The sequence below is a fragment of the Alosa alosa genome, chromosome 2 (assembly GCF_017589495.1).
Source record: "Alosa alosa isolate M-15738 ecotype Scorff River chromosome 2, AALO_Geno_1.1, whole genome shotgun sequence".
NCBI classification, from domain to species: domain Eukaryota; kingdom Metazoa; phylum Chordata; class Actinopteri; order Clupeiformes; family Clupeidae; genus Alosa; species Alosa alosa.
In genome coordinates this window covers 17,091,982-17,113,979 of record NC_063190.1, presented here as the reverse complement: position 1 = coordinate 17,113,979, position 21,998 = coordinate 17,091,982, and the positions used below count along the sequence as shown (strand labels likewise).

Below are 21,998 nucleotides of genomic sequence, written 5' to 3'. Positions count from 1 at the left end.
CAATACAGTAGTTCAATATGCCTCTTAGAGGAATTGTGGGATACATTTCAAATGCTTTATTTCTTCCTTCCTGTTTTTGTTAACTTATCAACCTATCCTTGTGGAATAGTGGAATATTAGCCTATAATAAAACTACAGGATAGTAAGAGCTGAAATGTTTTATCCAAATTATGCCTTATTTATCCAATTTCCACCACCACTAAAAAAGTGGGCAGGTTTTGGGCCTGAAACTCCCGGGCTGAAAAGTGGCCCCACTCTGGCCCTGGGAGGTATACATACCATGCTTACAATACAAGTATTTAGATGCTTTCATATAAAGCAGCATGCAATGTAAAGTACATCATATCTTAAAATCCTGCCAGGCCTTAGGCCTTGTTCTTCCAGTTGAAGTTGTTCTTCCAGTTGAAGTATAGAAGAGCCACTATTAAATGAGCAGAATGGGAAGCATGAGCCATTGCCATGCAGAGTATCACCTCTGAGCAAACAGATTTTGTAACTCCTTTGTTATATTCATACAGACTCCTATGTAGGCCACCTATGGACATCAACTGTACAATGATAGTGTTAAGTGTAATGGTAGGAATACTACACATGGAAGGTTGTCTGAAGTCATACCTGAGCTAGTGAGCGAGTCTAGTATCAGTAAAGAAGAACCTTTTCCCTACACTGCATTTAAAAAACATATTGCTCTTGTCCCCCTGAATCAAAAGAGGTGTGCCGCCATTTCTCTTTGTGATAAATGTTACATTCATCATACATATTTCAAAGACATATGCAACTTTGATACCGACTCCATTTTTTTTGTTTCCTGCAAGAATCCTAATGTAATTCCTTTTGTTCACCTGCCTGGTGTCACTAACTGTGTATGGAAGCCAAGAAAGAAATATGAGAATACATACAAAATATTTCAGTCTTGCTTCACATATTCTCACACTCATCAGGATGTCAAGTTACTTCTTTTTTCTATGACAGGTTCATTTCAACCAGCTCACATAACATGTTTGATTTGTTCTGTTGAACTACCACACATGTGCTTGTCTAACAGATTATTCAAGTGGTACAAGTATTCTGTACAAACATTCTAAAATGTCCTTTTTGAAAAGGAGACCATATTTCTCGCATAATTCCTGCCAAAATACAGATAGAATTGTGGCATGTAGGCACAAGTGCTAGTTTCGGAGTGCGATCTGCGGCTATTTTATATGCAACCGTGACGTCAACAGGAGTATAGTTAGGAGCGGTTGAAATAGGGCAAGCTGTAACAGTGAGAGCCACTGAGAACCGAGGAATGGACCTCGGTAGCTTGTGCTTGGAACGTCAAATGCATGCTGCTTCGCAGGCTTAACTGAATAACGCAGGCAATTTAGGACAATCTGTAGACGGGTGGGAGGTGGAACTAAGGAAGTGTGTGGCAACTGCACCTCTTTGGCTAATTGTCTTACCGGCGATTACACATTTCTCCCTCTCAAGTGGAATACGCAGGTAAGGATGGTATCTTACACGAAGGAAGAAGTGTTTGACACATACCTATCTCTGTTGTTTCATGCTTTACATGTTTGGGTTAGTGACGATGGTTGGGAGACTTCTGTCATGTTTACGGACGTTATGTTGAAATGTTGTGTCCATGCTTATCGGTAGGCTATCAAACTGTGCATAGATAAACGATATGAATTGAAATGTACAGTATATTTATGGATGCTGTTCCAGTGCACGACAAGTCGTGAGGATTTAAATATTCCTTGTTTTAGTAAACGTACTGCCATCGTTGCTGGATGATGAAAACAATATTAGGCTACTTATTTATAGACATTGTTTTCATGGGCCCGGTAGAGCTGGAAGATAATAGTTAATTAGTGTGTGCCTGTCCACGATCTATCACCGTGGTCTGCTGGTTCACATAGCCTGCGCTGCTTCACAGTATGTCTGCATTAACATATTTTGTGCACGCTCTCATTTATGCGTAATGAAATAGAAGTTTATGATATATTGGAAGGATCCGGTGCTCGTCATATGCTACCATTTTTACTGGCGCATTACTTTTAGGCAGCAGGGTATAGAAAATATACGACAAATACCCTGACAGTCTCCCATTACCCGCTGGCGAGTCTAACGTTGTTTTTTTTACTCTTTGGCAGGACTGGGGGCTATACCCAGAAACAGATCGACTAGAGATCGACTCTTGTCTGAGACACGGGGATCTCATGAAACATTCATGCTAAATTTTGACCCGTGAAAAATGCAACCCTAAAATATGGCTTTCAAACTTTAATCTGACATTCAATTATAACATTTCTTCAGTGCTCACTGATATTGTCACTGGGAAGCCAATATATTGCTAGACATAGGCTACTTAGCTCTATGGCGCTGGATAACTTTGCAATAATATTTTCTCTTGGGTAAGATTGTTACATAGTTATGTAGCTCAAGATCATCTGAAAACATGCAATGCATGATCATATTCAATAACACCAGCTACTCAAAATAATCTCGCCTACTTTTACTTTCTTCCGCGACACAGCCTGAAACAGAGACTGACCGTGAATAGTGGGCAAGGAGAATGTCTTCGCACACCATGTTGCGCTAACAATAGAGCTGTCCGCGGTGCTGAAATCAGTATTCTCACTTCCGCGGTCTTAGCCGATGCGTGCAAGCTTCTCAAACTGAGATAATGGCTATATCAGATGCGTTCAACATGGTTGTAGCTTTCTCACATGTTCTCTCGGATCATAACAGGTTTCGGTTAACACCCGTTTTATCCTCAGATCAAAGTATAGGTTTTCTTTTTTTATGGAGGAGGTATTTTAATCCCATAGGCCTACCTGTAACAATACCTTTAGCACATATCATGACTCACCTCCCATTGCAATATGAGAGGGATTATACTTTCAGGTATTTGCCTTTCCATGGGTCTCATAGCTCTGCCGAGATTGTGTCGTGTTCAAAACCGGCATTATAATTAACCTAATAGTGATGCACCAAGGGAAATAACTGCATGATCTATTAGGCTCTATTTTCAGTTTTTTGTACTCAATTATATTTATACAAAGTCTTCAACTCGAAACTTGGCTAATCTTTCTGAAATAAGTCATTCATTTCTTACACTACAGGGCTATGGAGCAGTGCTCATCTGCTTCACTTGTTTGGGCACAATAACCTGTTGTTGTGTAAGCATGTAAGAAATGTCACCATGATCTATTGTCTATAAATAATGTTATTTTATATACTACAATGTTTTTATATTGGCTTAGTGATATGTCACAGAGAGACCCCTGGATTGATTCATGTTTGTTATGTATGGACCAGAACAATGAATGTCAGCATTATCTCTTTATTCAGATCTAGCATTCTTAAAGATACTTACTCATTGTTCAGTTTAATTTCATTATTTGTGTTATATATGGATTTGGACCTTATATCAGTCTGTGTACTATCAGGTGCTGTTTGTGAACGGCTTTGCCATGTAACGTACCAAAAACGCCTATTTATTCAATACAGCCTCCTACTTTTATGTTGTTATTTTTCAGTTGAATATCTCAAAGGCTGTTTGGTTAAACAAGCTCCAGAGAGTGCTTTCTTCTTACCTTACATGTAATGTTTGAGTTTGAATGGTCAAAGAAATCCTGTCAGAAGGAAACTAATATCAGCTAAGGGCTACTATTTTTTTTCCTAACTTCCTCCCTCCCTTTATTCTCTACCGTGGCTAGAGAGAGAGAGAGAGAGAGAGAGAGAGATAGAGAGAAAGAGAAGCTGTAGAGCTGAGCTGAGTCTTATTACAGGCTCCTGGGCCCTGGAGCTTTACCTCAACAGATACAGGACAGAAGAGGAATGCGATGCCGTACTTAAAGTGGTCTGTCAGACAGGCTCTCAGTGGCCTCACCGGCTAGGAGATCGGCTTTTATGCAAAACAGAGCCACTTGCAGCTGGTCAAGAAAATACTTGGCCATCTCTATCTTACAGACAAATAAGCAACACTAGATACAAGATTTTACTCATTTAATTCAGTTCAGTTTTACGCTGCATAAATAGTTGTCACTGTCTCACAGTTTCCTGAAAACCAAGACCTGTATAGGCAAGTTTTACGATTATTACATTTAAACCTGTTGAAACAACATTTGACTAATTTATTAGCAATATGACTAGATATTTACTTGAATCCTTTTGTTCACCTTTTGTTGATTCAAGTAAACAATGCTACTGTTTGTGATATCTGATATCTTCTTTACAAGACTTACAAGCCCATGTCCTGTTTGATTTAAGCTTTCCTCCCAAAAGCATCACTACTAAGCAGTGCAAACACCTGGGGCATAGCCTTCCCCTTGCGTTACATTTTTCTGTTAGAGATATCCTAGGCCTATCAAACTGACTCATAAAGGCGGCCGGTGACACACCTTAAGCCCACCCTTATGTTTTTGTCAGTTCCAAGATTGTAGTTGTAAAATCCAACATTAGTGTAAGTAGTGGTTCATAACCTTATCTGTTAGGAGGCTAGCTCAAATAAATCCTCCTGAGATACGTCTCAGTCTGACTTAGATTTATCACGCTTGCTCTGTCATATAAAATTTCTGAAAGAATTTGTCTCGTTAACCCTGTGTCAAAGTGATAGCAGGTAAAATATGAGATCCTTTGCGGATGACAGGCAGTTTCATTCCTTCGCCCCCCCTTCATATCTGCTCTGGCCATATGGAACAGGAAGTGAGTTCAGGAGCTGTCCGAGCGCTGTAAAAAACACAGGCCCGACAGCCAATCCCCTGGCACTACTCCGTTATAGCGTGAAGGGGAGGCATTTCTGAGTGGAACAGATTTTTGAAGTGTTTCCAGTGTTTCTCCCCTCAAGATTGTTTCCTTTTCAGCAAAACCCCTACAGCCCTACAGCATGTCCACTGCCGCTGCACCCTAATGCGATTCAAAAGCAGGCCTGGAAAAAAAAGACTCCTGTAATGTCCCTTACCTGTAATATACCTGCTGCAAACACTGTGGCAAACTGCTGCTTCGCGCCGCAGTCCCACGAGCCGACGACGCAGGTGGTGCTGATCGCCGAAGCCTTGACTCCGCTTCGGTCTGCTGCCTGGCTGTGGGCCCTGGCCGCTGGGGCAGCCGTTGTCGTCGCTGCGGCAGCCTCAGGCGCATGTGAGGATAGGTGCTGACAGGAGCATATGAATAGATGGAGCCGAGCGAGCGAGGGAGAGAACTTGCCTCCCCACCGCTAGGCGTGGCGCTTTGGCTTGCAGGGCTTGCCGCTGTCAGCTCGGGAAAAGGCCATGCTGTTATCAGAGAGAGCGCTTGCTGGCACGCTGACATGGCGGCCTAAATACTGTTTATTTTTCAAATCGAGCATGACAGTTGTGTGCAGAGAGGGTCAGTTCACCTGATACACTTTTCAGAGCTCATTTTTGTTTATTAAGAGCAAACAATAGGCAGTTAAAAAAAAAAAATCTTGCAGGCTTTGTCTTAGTCGCTATGCACTATACTCAGTTCTACAGTTCTAACAACTCATTTACAACTAGCGATTACAACTTGAGCAATTTGTTTATCTATTGGCCTTCAGAAGATTTCCCCTAAACAAATCCCCTAAACAAAGCAAACAGTGCATCAAGGTTGTGAGAGGGGGGGATTGTATCACTTGGCATTTCATGACTGTCTGGGGGGCCAAACACAAGCACAAGCACAGTGGAGTGTTAGAGGCCCAGTGGAGGGAGCTGTCTTTCAGGGCTCTGAGGTGACACACTGCGTGCGTGATGGCTCTGATGGAGAGGCTCTTGGGGCCTCTCGGTGGCGGTGGGGAGGTGACTGTAGAGCGACACGTGGGGTTCCTGCACCCGCCCCAGGTGACATCTTGTCATATTTGGTTCCCTGACAGGCTGGACAGTGATGGGACGGCTGGTTGTTTGGGCTCTGGTGGCGGTCATGCTCGGGGCAGCGCTCTGTCTGGCCGAAGAACGAGGGAAGAGCACCGATACGGCAAACAGAGGAGAGGAAGAGGGTGCCTTCAAGGGAACGCAGCCCCTGGTGAGTGTGATCTCTCTCTATCTCCCTATCTCACTCACCCTCTCAATGTGCCAGGAAAACAGTTTATTTTGGCAGCAGATCAGAACTCAATAAGCCTCTGAAATAGCACACATGGTATCAAATATATTGAAGTTATGCATATGAAAGCAGTGCACCATTTAAGACGCATACATATTTTTTTCTCTCCAAGTTACTCTTCAAATTGTGATACCTTCTTCAATTTCATTAAGTGATGTGACTAGGGCCTCAAAGGAAGATTAATGATATGGTTATTGTGGCTGTTACTGTAAGCTGAAGGCTCTGCTCATAAGTTACGGGGTAGACTCAGCCACGCAGGTGGACCGTGAAAAATGCCAGCGTTCTTCACTCCTAGATTCCTTTTCTTGTGATGTTTTGTTTTTCTTCGTCCACATTTGCATCACAATACATTATTGTTGTCTGCAAAAGCCTTTGTAGATTTCTTCCCTTCCTCTTTCTCTCTCTCTCTCTCTCTGTCTCTCTCTCTCTCGCTACTAAGCAAATGCTTCTGTAGATACCATCTGCAGATGCGTTTTTTCCCCTTCATTTAATAAGTGCTTTTACTCAGTTTAACATTGCTTGGAAAAAGGGGAGTGCGTCTGTTCTCTGCCAAGCCACAACGCAGACTCTCCCTGTCTTCTGCAAGTATTTAATTATTTGTTGCACATATGAAATTCTTGCCAGCCAGCCCACACACCCACCTCTCCCCATAACCCCCACCCCCCCTTCTTCGCCCCTTTTCCTCGCCCCTTAATCAATTGTCCCGTGGTGCTACCAGTGTGGAGAAGAGAGAATATTTCCCCCGCAGTTGTTTTCCCAATTCTTTGTGCAATTAAGCATAAACCCCTCTGGTCTGTTTTGAGTCTGTATTGCCCATGGGGAGCCGTGGGTTGGCAGCGGAGGGGTGGGGGGGGTAGGAGGGTGTTGGGTTGGGTTGAAGAGGAAGAGAGAGAGAGAGAGAGAGAGAGAGAGAGAGAGAGAGAGAGAGAGAGAGAGAGAGAGAGAGAGAGTGTCATTGTTTTTTTCCTCTGTGGTCCCACAATAGTCAGGGAACAGAAGAGAGAGAGAAAGAGACAAAATTTGTGGCTGGTCTGGCATTGGCTTCTGAAAACCCTGTGGTGAATTGCACTGAATAAGTAGGGAGGTACCTTCAGGAGGGAGTAATCCATGGCAGCTTTACGCTTCAGCATAAACAAACAAACAAACGTGTCTCCCAAATGCTGGAGCTCTGTACTTTAATGATTAAAGCCAAGGAGGCAGCAGACCTTAAAGTTCTTCAAAGCCCTCTGAGGTTGTGGTGGTCAAAACAGACAACAAAATGGATAAACCCAGTGACCGAGCAAAAGAACTAGACCAGCTCTTCACAGGGATAGTGCTCAGAGAAATATGAGCATACTTTTAAGGAAAGCCAATAGATTTCATATTTAGTTTAAGACCTTGACTTGACTATTAGCTCTGAAACTTTCAAAGTCACAAACCATGTGGGGAGACTTTACTGAATTTACCCTGCCCACAAAATTTGAGTTTGAAATTCGGTCTGGAGTCACTTCATTGAGAAGTCTCTTTGCCCAAATCAAATAAATCAAATTGTCTGGGCAGCCTTTATACAATGGTGGGCAGGTGAGAAACAGTAAAGTAGTCATCCATCTCACCTGAGTACGCCTAAGTTGATTTTGTTTACAACAAAAAAGGCTGTCGCCAGAGAAGCGAGGTTCTTATATTCTGCTATCGTGGCTGTTGTACACGATATTGACAGCGCAATAACTTACCAGACTCAGATTCTGATAAGAATCGCCAGGCTATAGGGGAGACTCCAAACACACAGTATATCCACCACAGACCTGTACAAATGTAACTTCACAGGAGGTTACATGAGCAAATTTCTTCCAAGATGATGCATTCATTTCGGTCATAACCGTTCACGACAGTTCTACCAGAAAGACTCAGTAGACAGAATAGAATCAGTTGACAATTTAATTAGTAAAGGAACGGCTTGGATACAAGCATGATAGAGTCCTGAATAGGTAACAGTCTTTGGCGTAGGCCCCATCTCGGATCAGTCCAGCGATGAGCGGATCTTGTCTCCTGCCGATGGATGAAGGCAGGGGCGGGGAGCCTACCCCCAAAAGGATGAGTAACCTGAGTCACCGCCCTAACCTGAACCATGAGCTGGGCAACCAGCATTTAGGGCAACCTAGACTGATGTGATGGCCGGGCGACTGGCATCCAGGGCAACCTGGACCAAACTGGGCAACCAGTGTCTAGGGCGACCTAGACGTGCATCACCAGCCGGGCAACCGGCGAGGAGTGACCTGAACCATAAGCGTCGAACGAGCTGGGCAACCAGTGTAAAGGGCAACATCCCCATGGCTGAGACTAAATCACCACGAGCTACCGGCATGCTGGGCCCCAATATGTTTCAGCGATTAGTGCAAGGCGAATGCCAGAATGTAACCATCGCCACCAGGATTTGTGAAGATAAAATGAGGTACCCGAATTAACAGAGGAGAGCAACTTCTGAGCATCGAAAATGTCAAGAGGAGTTAGTTTGATGCATCCTGATGGATGACGTGGATAGCTCTTTTTGGCGGCAGTCTTGGCTGCGCCGATGCGGAATGAGTGAGAAGTGAACCTCTTTGGAGAGAGGTTACATTTAAGCAGCACGTTAGCTAGATGGCTGCTGAAAATCAGGTAAAGTGTGAGCCGTAGTTTAAGGTAGTGAACGGGGACCAGGGAAGCAAAACATGTTTAGGGTTAAAAGGTTAAACATGATTTACTTAGGATCAATGCAGGGAAATAGAGCTTGTGGTTGCAGATGCTTGGGACCGGAGCAATGAGTTAGTTGATATGGGTGCTTGAGTATATTCGTATCAAAGACATGTGGTTTAATATTTAGGATAGATGAGCATTATGACTAGTTTTGTGGAAGACTAGTGCTTGTGAAGCCAGATGTGTGTTCTGGTTCGATAGCTCACCTGCAGCGGCTAGAGTGAGATGAATGCATTGAGCTGCAGACCCAAGGCCAAGATAGACCCATTGAGAGCTACACCTTAGCACTTGCTCTTGGAAAGCCCCCCAAAATAAGATGGGCAGCATCAGTAATGCGAGGGAAGCATGACCTTGCGACGTAGACAAAGGACTTCTCAGGACAATTCATGCCTGTATGTGACAGGAGGAAGAAACATATGTAACTGAAATATGACAAGACAACGAACAGATGAGTGCTGGGGTACCATTGGTGCTTATGCATCTCAGAGTGCAGAGGAGCTCTGAGTGACGTAACGAGACCTCGCTATACCAGCCGCACCAACTGTGGCAGGATAGTACAGTTTAGAACTGGCTGCTGGAGAGACAATGAGTAAAGGTAGCAATGAGGAGAGAATAAGCAATACATATTTCCCAACTGGATGCAGAAATCATATCAGTCGTGCGCCAAGCACTGGCCCCTGAGTGATGAGTGGAGGGGTGTGCATACACGTGACATTACATGTGGCCGGCACATTTTTAATCAAAGCGACTGATAATGTACCCTGGGAATCCAGAGTTCTCATGGAAGCGTTTGCTCAGGGAGAGACTCGAGTCTGGCAAGGAGTATGATGCACGTAACTTTGGTTCCCCGCGATGCAAGGGGCAAATCATATCTGTGTAGCTGATATAGCGGGCCAGAGGCGATCTAAACAGATGACAGACGTAGTGTAGATTGCGTGAGGTGAGATTTCCAAATGTGTGCTTGGTGCCGCCCCTCGAGTTGGGACATTACGTTATTTGTGGCCAGACCCTTAACCTGTCAAATTGGGTCAGGTCCTCCAGGCTACTGACAATGCGGTAAACAGGTTAAAGCTAAAACAATTCTCCCACAATGCCAGTGCAATTAAAACAATTTAGAAGGTAGAGCACAATAACAAAAAGTGCATCAGTGAGTGCCGGTTTTACACAGACAAGAGTCAGTTCTAGACAGGTGATAAGTGCCGGGATTAGGAAGGCTAGTTTTAAGCTGTGCTACAAGAGGAGATATCCTCGAAAGATATCCTGGCCTTCGGGAGAATTGTGAAGACGGAGGGATGACCCCACTCCAGTATGAACTGGAAACATGATCCACGCGATTGCGTGATTTCGTGAACCGGCACTGCCATCCCTGTAAGAAAGTAGATGTTAGTGTGATATGTGGAACTGCTTCTCCATTGACGAACTGCATCCCCTCAACAGAAGAGGGGAGGCATGATGCACCTGCAGGGGTTAGCAAATTAAAGATTGGGAGGAGAATGTAAAAGGAACTTGCACATCCTCCCTGGCACAATCACTTTGGGTGAGCATATCTGCCAAAACAAAACAGCCTTAGGAGAATGGAAATTGAGTATACATTTGCAGAGGATCTGCCAAAATACGGAGACTAGATGGCTGAAATCACATGGACACGCATAGACCCGTTGTGTTTAAAGAGTGCATGAAGGGCACAGCATTGGCCTGAAGGAGACTTGAATCTGCCAGTGATGATGGACCGCTCCGTTTGACCTGCGAGAAGGAAGGAGTGGTTAGACAGGTGACATGTAGTATCGTCATCGGTAAAACAACCAGCCAACGGCTACGTTGGTAGTCATGCTCAACGAACTTCCAGCATAGGCCACCACTTAAACCACAACTAGCAAAATGCTAAATTGCTGACATAATCATGAACAGCCGGTAACCATTAACACCAATATATAGAGTGCTGAAGCGACTCACTGGTGGGCAGTGAGCAAAGTGAGGCCTGCTATAAAATTCCTAGGGACCCAATACACAATCAGAAAAGACATTTCAAACATACAAAAGACGCTAGAAGGATATGTTAAATACACAAATGACACAGCTTCTTAATTAAAAGCTCAACCAACACCATGTGGGCATGAGCCCATCACTGTGGCGTCAGCTAATGAACAATGACATAGTACGGGCATTGAAAAGAAAACACCCATAATTGCCTAGATAATAGTTTGTGACATAGGCTGCTGGCAATTGATGACCATGGGCCGGCGTGCAGTCATTTTGGTTCAAGCTTTGGTGTAAGACCCCCCAAAATGGAGAACCCAGATAGCTGAGAACGTTGGGGATGTCACAGCATACCTGGGACATGACAGATCAGCGGTAGCTGAGAGTAGTTGGCAATGGCAACTAGCAATCAACAGCCCGTGCTACATTGAGTAAGCTGAAGCGCAAACTCGCATACGAGACCGACTGAGGAGGACTTGAGCAGTGCATGCAGAGAATCACCCGAGGAAGGCCGTGTAGACTTCCCACCAGAAGGTATGCGACGCAATCCCAGATGATTAAACAAATGCAACGAATGAACTGGCTTCACGCAGCCATGCACAAGGAGTGATACCTGAACCGAAGTTCCAGCAGACGAGTAGCCTAGCCTAAAGTCTATGCAGCCCAACGAGCCGCGAGGCAAATTAAGAGGCTACACAAAAAACAACTGGTTTGACGACGCTCAACCAAGGTAGACATCGAGATAACCACAGTAAGTGTAGAACATCAATTAAACAGGTCTTGGGTTGGGTTCAACGGCAGCGTGGTGCAGGCTAGCAATTAACAGCACAAATTGCAGGGATTATGAAATCAGCAGGAATTATTGTAAGGAGGCCTAAGTGAAAGTTAAACCGTGTCAGTCGAGTCAGTTTGTTTGCTGCCCGCCGAATATCGTTGGCAAGCGGGTTGCATGACTGTGGGTAGAGTGTAGCCCAGCTCGAGGAGCTTGGGAAGAGAGCACAATAACCTTACCAACCAGACGCTGAAGCTTGAGAAATCGTTGCCGAAACGACATGGGCCTGCAACAGAGTTGCGTGGGGACGGTGACCCGGCAGTAGGTTACCGTGAAGTGAAGGCTGCAACAGCGTGAGTGACTCCGATATGCAGAGATTAGCGATGAAGTGTCATGCAGTGGCCCTGACCGAAGGGCGCTGGGTGAACAGCATTAACGAGCCTTGGTTGGATTGTAACAAGGAACGCCACTGAGGGCAGAAGGGGCGAAGGTAAAAACGCAGAGAGCCCAGGTCCGCGCGGAAGCCTGAGCTAGGACGTCAAAGTCAGTGTACTGAGAAGCAAAAGCAGTGTTAGGTGGAACATATTTAAAGAGCCCACTGAATTCCTATAGGCTAGGGCTGATTGAATGAGTGAATGATCAGATTGCAGGGCTTTCCTGAAAAGTAGGCAAAGCTAAGATTGGCTCCATGTAAGCATGGGAGGAGTAAAGCTACACTACGAGTCTTCCTAGTAGAACTTTCGCTGAAGCTATCATTTCCTTTTGATGAGTAGCCTACCTTATGGAAGGAAGCCCCCGTAGTCATAATGACAGGACAGACAACACAAGTCATTCTGCTTCTTGCACTTTCAGAGATGTTTCTTTTGACCCTGAAGAGCTGCAAATTGTCTGCATTTACACATTCGCTCAGAATCTGAACAACATGGATGTGTGCTTTCAGATGTGTGCTTTCAGAAATGTCATTTCCATTCAGAGCCAGTACCAAGATGCACAGATGATGCAGAGAGCAGCTAAGTGGTGCGATTAGCAGGGATACATGGATACAAATACTTATTTAACTTTCTTTTTTAGATGACATTTTTGTGGGTATTATCCTCAGAAACACACCTGCTTCAAAGAGTCATCTCTACCCTCACAGCACACAGTTCAGCTGCATTAAGGTGTGTGCCTGGATTCAATTCACAGTGCGTTGAAACTTTGCCTTTTGGATTATAATGGTGATTCACCAGAGAGAACAAACAACAGGAGAGGAAGGGGTGAAAATGGAAGATGAGATGGCGTTGTGGATAGAGAAAAGCGCAGGAGGAAAACATTAGACTTTAAAAGGAAATGCAGGAATGGATACAATGTGGATTGTATCCACACCATTGTGTGGCTGCTGCTCATTTCAACACAGGCCCGCAGGGGCGTTAAGACCGGGGCGGGGTCATTAGAACACTTCACCTATTCTTTGTGATTTTCTAAGCAAACTGACCCTGGGAGGTAATATCATCATCGTGTGCATGCACCAGGAGTAATTGAATAGCCTTCAGTACAGTTGAGGAAATGGCCAAGGTTGTAATAGCTCCTAGCATGAGGGCATGATAAGATGAGCTTTGTTCTATTATGCAGCAATGCTGTAACCACCATACTAAGCTCACTCTCTTCTGCTTCTGCATGGACCTCGGCTCAAATGTTTTAGTTTTTAACTCAACAATTTGGGGAATTTTGGAGAGTAATTGGAAACAAAAACAGGACAACCACTTTAGTATCGTAAGACGCTTAAGACTGAACATAATACTAAGCAAACAGTTGGTTTGTGACAGACACAGTCATTAAATAGCAGACTAACAGATTTAATTCAGTCAATTAGAAGTTGACAAAAAATGTTTGCACCTTAAGTATGTAAATACACGCATGTAGAAAAAGCTCACCAATTAAAACCTTGCTGATTGGTTTGAGTGCGAGAGCAAAAAAAATGTTCCTGAAGGGAAAAAAACAACAACCAGGGTTTGCATTTAGTAACATTGTTGATATTTACTGGATCTTTTGATCACAACAAAATCCCCACATTAAAGTAACACAATGGGGAGTACCCTTTTCATCAATTTTCAACATATTGGGTACCCATTTAGTGCTAAAGGGGTTCCCTTTTTGTCTAAATCCGATGAAAAGGGGCATGCTTCTATCTGCGACGGCCATGTTGTAAGGTGACGGTGGCAGTGCAGTAGACTGAAAAGTTGTGGGTTCAATTCCCGGCTTCCACCATTGTGCCCTTGAGCAAGGCGCTTAAACCCACGCTGCTCCAGGGACAATGTAGTCCCTTGTAATAGAATAGACATACTGTATGTAAGTCACTTTGGACGAAAAGTGTCTGCTAAATGAATACATGTAAGGTGCAATCCCAGGCGTTCTGTGCACACATCGGTAATGTCAGTCTCCATTCTCCTTATGGTAAATCCGTGTGTCATCAATAATGAGTTTGAAACTTTTTAAGGTGAAAGAACTACACTGTGTTGCTTTAAAAGCTTTCTCCAAACTCCAGTCCAACCCCTTTTGTCCTCCGCCTCCCCTGGACCTCTGCCAGCTGTAATTGCAATTAATAGAAGCACTTACGGGACAAATCATGCCTGTAAATATCACAGTTAGCATGTATGGAGCTGATCCAGCTAATGACACCAATGTAATGCTGGGGAAAAAGTCATTTATCATGGATTGCCATAATTTGCTGCTTCAAGACTTGTTACTACCAGCAGCTCTCTTTTGAGAAAGATTCACTCGAAGAGGGCAGTTTGTCTTTGTGTTCGCAAAAAGGTCTCCTTCAGATTCCATTGTTACAGGTACATTTCTGGGTGCAAGGAGGGGGAAAAAGATTTGTGTTTGTGTGAATTTGTATCAGAAACCCATTTTTTGGGCTGTACTTGTTTCTGTGTCAAACGATCTGTCACATGAGACATTTTTTTTTTTCATGTTGGAAAAAGTAATTTCACAGCAGTTCAATTTACTGAGCGATGTGAAGTAATTGAATTGTTGGGTCTGATTCTCTCATTGTGCATGTCATAGTGGCCTTTTAAATGTCACGCTGGTTAGAGTTGTCGATTGATTCAGTTTGAATTGATTTTTACTCTGGGTGGCCATGCACTGTTATTGGAATTAACAACAGACTGTAGAACAGAAAGAAAGATTTTTTAATCAATGGTAAGATTATTTCAAGAGGAAACATTTTACCGACAACTATGTCTTGTCTGAAATCTCTATATCAGGCACGTGTAGTTCTTAAAGCAAGCACAAATGACATTTTATAGGGCTATTTAAAGACATCATGTTACAATAGACTGAGAAAGCACTGTCTTATGCCTGTAATTCACTGATAGAAACCAGTTTGACATGCCTCTTGCATAGTAGGCTCTATGTCTTATTATTTATAGGTAAAGTTGAAATGCTTTCTTTCTTTGCTAAGTGTCGGGAAAATGTGGAAGAATCAGGGTATTCTGAGGACAGGAAAAATATGAAAGCCATACCCCAGCAATTAAGATGGACAGATGGAGGGAAAATAGAGGATTTCAACTTGGCCTGAGCAATGACTGTAATAACATAGAAGCTTCAGTGTGATTTTAAAGCTCTAGAGGATGGAGGCGCTCTGTGAACTGACTGCCAAAGGCTACCGCACACATATGCTTTTTTCCCCCCACTGAACCACTTCAGTGGCCAAGTCCAGCACAGAGAACTGCTGCTACTTGTTATACGCGGACAATCAAAGATACCACTTGTAAACTCCGCGAGCCAGAAGGGCTATTAAAAAACGCGGCGGATCAAAAAGACTGCTTTGAATGGGGAGCCCCTGGACTTTGCTGGCACCGCCGTTTTGCCAGGTGGCCAGGGATGCAGTCAGAATTGCATGTTGTGTTCGAGTTTTTTTTAAATGGTTTGGGGTGACCAGAGACCTGGTTTGTGCGACTGTTACATATTGCACATAGTACACTGAAGTGCAGAAATATTGTACCACGAATAGAAGAGTAGAAGATAGCCTCTGTGTATTATAGTATAAGCCTTTTTTCCAGGGGCATCCTTGTAGAGAATATCAGAATCAGAATTAGGTTTATCAGAATCAGAATTAGGATTATTTGGTTGAGTAAGTTAGAACACACTTGGATTTTAGAATACACAAGGAATGTTCTGATCACTACAATCCTTACCAGAGTGTGTTCGTCACAGACTCTTTTAGAAAGCTGTGATCTAGTACGTCCCGTTGAGACAGAGGAGGACTGGAGTGCTGTATATAATTACAGTGAGAAGATCTGCGCAACTTCACTCTTTTGAAAGCTGTCATTTCAAAGAAGAAAAAAGCTGGCATGTCAAATAAAAATATGTACACATTCCATCCTTGTCTATTTTGACACATTAGCTTTTATGTGTTGAGCCCGTCATCAGTAGCCACACATTATTTTTTTAAAAAAAAACCTTTTTTCCATTAGGATGATCTGAGGAGGTAATATAAATATTTTCGAATGAGCATGAAATTCATTGTTTGCATCAGACCCTGTCATAGGTGGAGATGAAACTCAAACACAGTCCAGGTGCTAATTATGTCCCATGTGTTTTCTCCCAGCAGAAGAGAGAGGCTGAAGGCAAAGCTTCTGAACGTGAGTACATCTCCTGCTCTCCTCCTGTCTGTGATATCAAGAGTTACTGTGCTGGTGTAGCCTACTGTCTGATTTACTGTGCTGATTTACCAGTCTTCCTGCGTGTGCTCTTATGTGTCCCCCTCCTTAATGATGATTGTACTGTCATTTATCGGATACAATAGTAACTCATGTAACTAATACAGTGCAGTCACTACCGCAATACAACATGCACACTAAAAGTGGTTTTAGTCCAGGTTCGCCCCTGATCTGACTCAAAGTTGTAGCTCAGTGTTGTGTTAGATAGGAATAGCCTCGCTTGTGTTGTGTAACACCCCCAGCTTAAGTGTGTTCCAGTTTAGTGCCTTTCATATTGTGCTTGAAGCACTTACCTGATGTGGTCAAATGACTGCTGTCAGTGTTTTTGCTGCTTGGAAGCCCATCAACCCTAAAGACATGAAAATGATTCAGTTGACACATGGACGTGTGTGTGTGTGTGTGTGTGTGTGTGTGTGTGTGTGTGTGTGTGTGTGTGTGTGTGTGTTTGTGAGCTTCGTTTGTTTGTTTGTTTGTTTGACAGCTTTGTTTGTCCTACATTATACCAGCTACAGCAGAGCTGTATTATAATCTGGTTGCAGAATATTTCTCCTGTCACTGGAATCATTTGGGCCAGTGAACCGCACTGGATTTTCAGCATGTTCAAATTTATGAGGGGAAAATCTGTGACTAGTCTTCACAGTAATGGCAGTTGTGCTGAGATGACGCAGTCCCTCCACTTAGACCTTTATGTGTATTTCAAGCCATCTGCATGCACAGTTATCAAATAAATCATCAGCACTTATCTGCATCAACATGGGGTCTTCTAATTTCCTTTAGAAAAGAGAAATTCAATTTACTCCTCATTTTAAGTGAGAAAAACATGCCGTATTTGAATTGGCAGAACAGGTAAGTTTGGTTTGAATATTTGCTAATATGTTCATGATTTCTCTCCAGGGACTAATTATTCGTTGGGTTTTTTTACATTCTGAATAAATATTCCCTTCTGCGGTCGTCTCTCCTGTTGGCTTTTTATATGTGAATTGAAGCAATTGCTAGTGTTAGTCAGTATCATCTTACAGTCTATGGATACCCCTAATAGCTATATTCCTCTCTCTCCTCTCTCTGTTCCTCTCTGATATGGGAGGGATTGTATTGTAGTGTCTTACTGCCTCACTTCCAGACGCCAGCATTAATCAAAATGCCCCAGTTTTCACTTGAGAGACACAGTGCTACCTGCTGAAGCCACTGCATTGCAAACGTGGCACGGTACCATTCGACCGGCTCAGACAGAAGTCATAAATAAATGATGCCTCACGTCGGGAACACCACATGTAGTTGCAAAGGTCACATGGACGATAAATTATTTTTTTTACTCTTTCTCTCTCTTTCTCTTTGTTTCTTTCTCTCTCTCACCAGAAAGCACAATTGAATAGATTTGATTATCTTCTGGAAAGAAACTATTAATATGGCCTTGAGTGCTTAATTTATGAGCCCGAGCGGGGCTTTAATCAGGGTTCGTTACTGTCTCAAATTAAACAATGAGCAGAGGCAGACCCAGTTAACCAGGCCCGTGGTTCATTTAGGCAGTAATTGCGTGGGAATTAGACAGGGTAACACCGACAGAAGAACTCTTTAACCATCTCTAAGTGGCAGGAGCAGCAATAGCACGAGTGGGAAATGGGGGGTAGGGAGATTTGGGGGGTAGGGAGATTTGGGGGGGGGGGGGGGGGGTTGACTGAAGTAGAGAAGAAAAGGGGATTGGGCTGTAGGCTCTGTAATGCACCTTGAGGCGTTTTTCAATTGTTTTGGTGCTTTATAAATAAAATGAAATGGAATTTAAATGGACTAGAATGGGAGAGACTGTCAGTGGAGGTAAAAACAAAGAGAGCCGTTGGAGAGTGCAGGGAGAGTGGGATGCCTCTCTCCTTAGGTTACGTTATGAATATGGAATTATGATTATAATGAGCAGCATTGCTATTATTGTTTAATATCTCCACTCCGGGTGCACTGAGGACACGCCACATGGTTATTCGTGTACAATGAAACTCACATTACTGGTGCTCAGTTAAGATGAGAAGTGTGGCCAGCTCTTTATTCACTAGTTCAGATTCCGTAATTTGCAAACAGATAATAGCATAATAGAAAAGCATGTTTGCCGAAGTCTCTGGCCAGGGTCCTGAAGTTATTTGCGGGATCGTGTAGGAGTCAACTGCGCAGCCAGGAGTCGTGCAGGATTCCGCCATACACCACTTTATTCTTTAACTATGGAAGACGGGGGAAGTGGTGGGTTGCGAGCAGAGTGACGCCGATGCTGCAACTTTGGCAGGTAGAGGTAGACTGCGAAAAAAATCACCTGTCTGATTGAAGGAGGAGGCGTGGCAAACTCCGTCATGCTCCTCCCCACTTCCGTTTGTAGACGCCATCGACATCTAATGCACCCCAATTTTAGCATTATAGGCCTAAGCAATTAAAATGAATATAGGCTACTGTAACTAGCCGCGGTAGCTAACGGCAAGAGAAGTTGTGAGCAGCAACACATTATTAGAGAGGATTCAGAGGAACAGAGCAGAGCTACACGCTGGTGCAGGTGCTCCAAGGGTCAGCAAGAGAAGTAACGGAGCAGAGCTACACTCAGGTGCAGGTGCTCCCTTGGTCAGCTAGGGAAGGGCTTTAATATGCTTGAACTCTCTGAACACAGAGGAAGGTGACAAAATTCCTTTCCTTGCCCTCTTAGCAATGAACGACAGAGCACCAGCTCCTGTGTATCAGCTGCCTTACGGCCAACGCCGGCATTGAGTTGGGGTAAAAGCGATGCTCCCTTAACCTTAAATAGCCTACATTTAGTGATCACCACATAGATTATATTTTGTTACTATTTCATGTAGACATGGTCTCAGATGAGATGCCGAAACGGGATAGGGTGGTGGCACCAATCCAGGGAAAGAGGGGTGAGGGAGAACCAGGGACGCGGTCCCTGGCTGGGGAAAAACGCGGGCTCGAACGCGGTTCACGCCGGTGGGAGATGATGGGGAAAGGGGAAAAAGTAGCGGCGGTCGCTACGGGGGAAGGGGGAGGAGGTTGCGCAGCACCCTGGGTCGGCAAAGAGAAAAGTGGGGAGAGTTGATTAGCTGGAAAAGAGAAAGAGGCAGCAGTAGCGGAAGGCAAGGTAGAGGGCTGCACGGGCTGCCATAACTTGCTGAGTTGAGTGAGCAGGGGGAAAAGGCTGATTAGGAATAGAGAAGGAGGCCACAGTAGCGGAAGGCAAGGTAGAGGGCTGCACGCGGGCTGCCATAACTTGCTGAGTTGAAAAACATGTTGCATGAACAGAGGGGGAAACGCCGGAGGAACAGAGCTCTGCGCTGCGGCGCTGGTGCTTGGTTGATCGGCTATAGGAGTGGAAAGATAACTGATTGTTGGAGAAGGTGAAGCAGGTCTGCTTTCCCTGCGGAACAAGGGCAGTCGATCCTACACGCATCCAACTCTGCTCTAATCAAAGATATGGTCCGCGGAGTAGCTCTCCTTCTTCGGGTCGTGCGGCGACTATTGCTGTTATTAGAAACAGGCGAGCGATTGGATGCCCGAGAAGGCGCTGGGGAAGCCAATCTGCGCGACTGGCGACTCGGCTCCTGGCTTGACCAAACGCGTCTTGCGAGCGGAGTGACGCCGATGCTGCAACTTTGGCAGGTAAAGGTAGACTGCGAATAAATAACCTGTCTGATTGAAGGAGGAGGCGTGGCAAATTCCATCATGCTCCTCCCAAACTTCTGTTTGTAAACGCCATTAAGGTTGATTAGAGCTTGCAAGATAGTACTCTCTAACCCAGCCAAGCTTAATCGTATTTGTTCCACATAGACAGCCAAACTGAGCTAATACAAACTGCATGCTGGCTTTAAGAATCGAACAGTGAACAGTGCAAATTAACTTGCAGTGAATCTGGCAGTGCAGGAGTGTCAGAGGTTTCTGTCAGTAGTCTGAAGAGGAAGTGTTGTGAACAGGTGTAAATGACATGCATCATCACTTTGAACAAGGAGGAATCCTCACCTCATTTACAAGCACTTCAGAGTGTGTGGCAGGTTTTTTTTCCCTTCTCTTCTCTCCAAATACTCAGTTGGCCCCATTTCGCAATCCTTTCCCAGGCTACAAATGCGGCGCCTTAGACAGCATGCATGTCGGAGCCTTCAAGCCTTCACCTGGTGAGATTACAGGATAGAGTCCGGCAACAAAGACATGCGTGGTTACAACGCGAAAAGACCAGAAATATTTCAGATATGAATTTTCTATTCAGTTCAGTATGCAAGGTGTTACCCTCAATTACCCTCAATTCATTTTAAAATTCACAATATTGTTTATTTTGAAGAGTGGAATAAATGCTAAAAACATTAGATAAAAACAGTATCAAGAGCAAAATAATAGTAAATAGAAAAAAAACAGCAATAGAAAAATCAATGGGTATTCTGGTCAGTACATCTCCGGAAATATGAAACAGGTGTTCCTCACGGTAGTGCCCTGGAGCTTGTGCAAAATGGGTCTGTGTGAGACGGACCAAGCATATGTCCCCACTGAGCTGTCTTTCTGACTTTTAATTCCTCAGGTAGGCAGTTGGCACCAGCCTTGGATTACCTCCAGGTTCTAAACCGCCGGGAGCACGAAGCTCTACGAACACACACTAACCAGCCCCACCTTACTGATGCACTCTCAGCCCTACATGTAAAAGCACTGGGCTTTTCTCAATACAAAGTACGCTAAAGTAAGGTCTCCCGTTCTTGAAAGTTGAACTTGAAACTTAACTTGAAAAGTTAAGATCGTGAGTCCAGACTCTGGAGAACGCGAGGACACAGGACGCTCAATTTGCAGTTTGAGACAGCAGCGTTTTTGCCAACGGCAGCTTCTCTTGGAACAGCTCGGGAGTCTAGTCATTTACCTATTGCTCTATTGGTCTACCCAGTAGGCCTATTTCTGACATTTACAATAAAATATATAATTCACCAGCTTGTTTAAGTTTGTTTCTCATTGATTTTTTTTATTAAATATTAATAAAAATTAATATATTCACTTGCCGATGGCGGGAACAACGTTTGAAGTTCGCAGTTTAAGTCACAGTTATGATTAATGTTAGTTGTGAAGCCTGTAGCCTACCGTTTATAGCCTAAACATGGATCGGATTGTAGCAGCAATTATGATAGGTAGGCCTATTATGTATCAATGCTGCCATTTCTCTTATGTGAGTGTCACGGCTGAGCTGACGTAATGCATTGTGGAATCTTCAAGCCACCAAGTCACCACCCGATGCATCCTTGATAAAACAAACGATTCGAGAACACTTCCGGGAATGTTCTTGAATAAATGCGAACTTGTGAATTGGAACAGTACTTCGGCGGTGATTGATGACGTTTCAGAGCGATTTTCAAGTTCATGAGAACACAAGTATAGAAAAGAACGCATATTGAGAAAAGCCCACTGACTCCGTATAAGCACTGGAATAATTCCATACTATTATAACAACTAACATGGGCCTAGACATAACCAAACGATCCCTGTGAATATGATTCTGCCAGTGTGTGTGCAGAGCGTTTACTTTCCTCACTTGTAGCTAACTGCGTATGAAGAAAAAAAGAAGACTGTGATGTGGTGCAGTACTTGAAAGCACCATGTCATTATAAACTTGGTAGGATCTGGCAGTTATCCCGACAAGCTGCTTCAGATGAAAGAGAAGCCATTGAGAGTAATTAAGACCTACCCTGGAACTGGTTGTAAGTCGCTCTTGGGAGGTAGTGTGGCAGTGTCTACTGACACTTTATTTAATTAAGATGTACAAC

General features: G+C 44.0%; 1 protein-coding gene across 2 annotated transcripts in view; it reads left to right on the top strand.

Annotated features, from left to right (window-relative positions):
* Positions 1-1,279: 1,279 nt before the first annotated feature.
* Positions 1,280-21,998, top strand: part of fstl4 (follistatin-like 4) — a 119,927-nt gene continuing 99,208 nt past the window's right edge. The window contains exons 1-3 of one of the 2 annotated variants that reach the window (XM_048237726.1): positions 1,280-1,482; positions 5,858-6,006; positions 16,134-16,164. In XM_048237726.1, the coding sequence (XP_048093683.1) occupies positions 5,869-6,006; positions 16,134-16,164 (169 nt within the window). In that variant the 5' untranslated portion in view covers positions 1,280-1,482; positions 5,858-5,868. Of the gene's footprint in view, positions 1,483-5,857; positions 6,007-16,130; positions 16,165-21,998 lie in introns of both variants that reach the window. The other variant, XM_048237725.1, reaches the window with a different exon arrangement.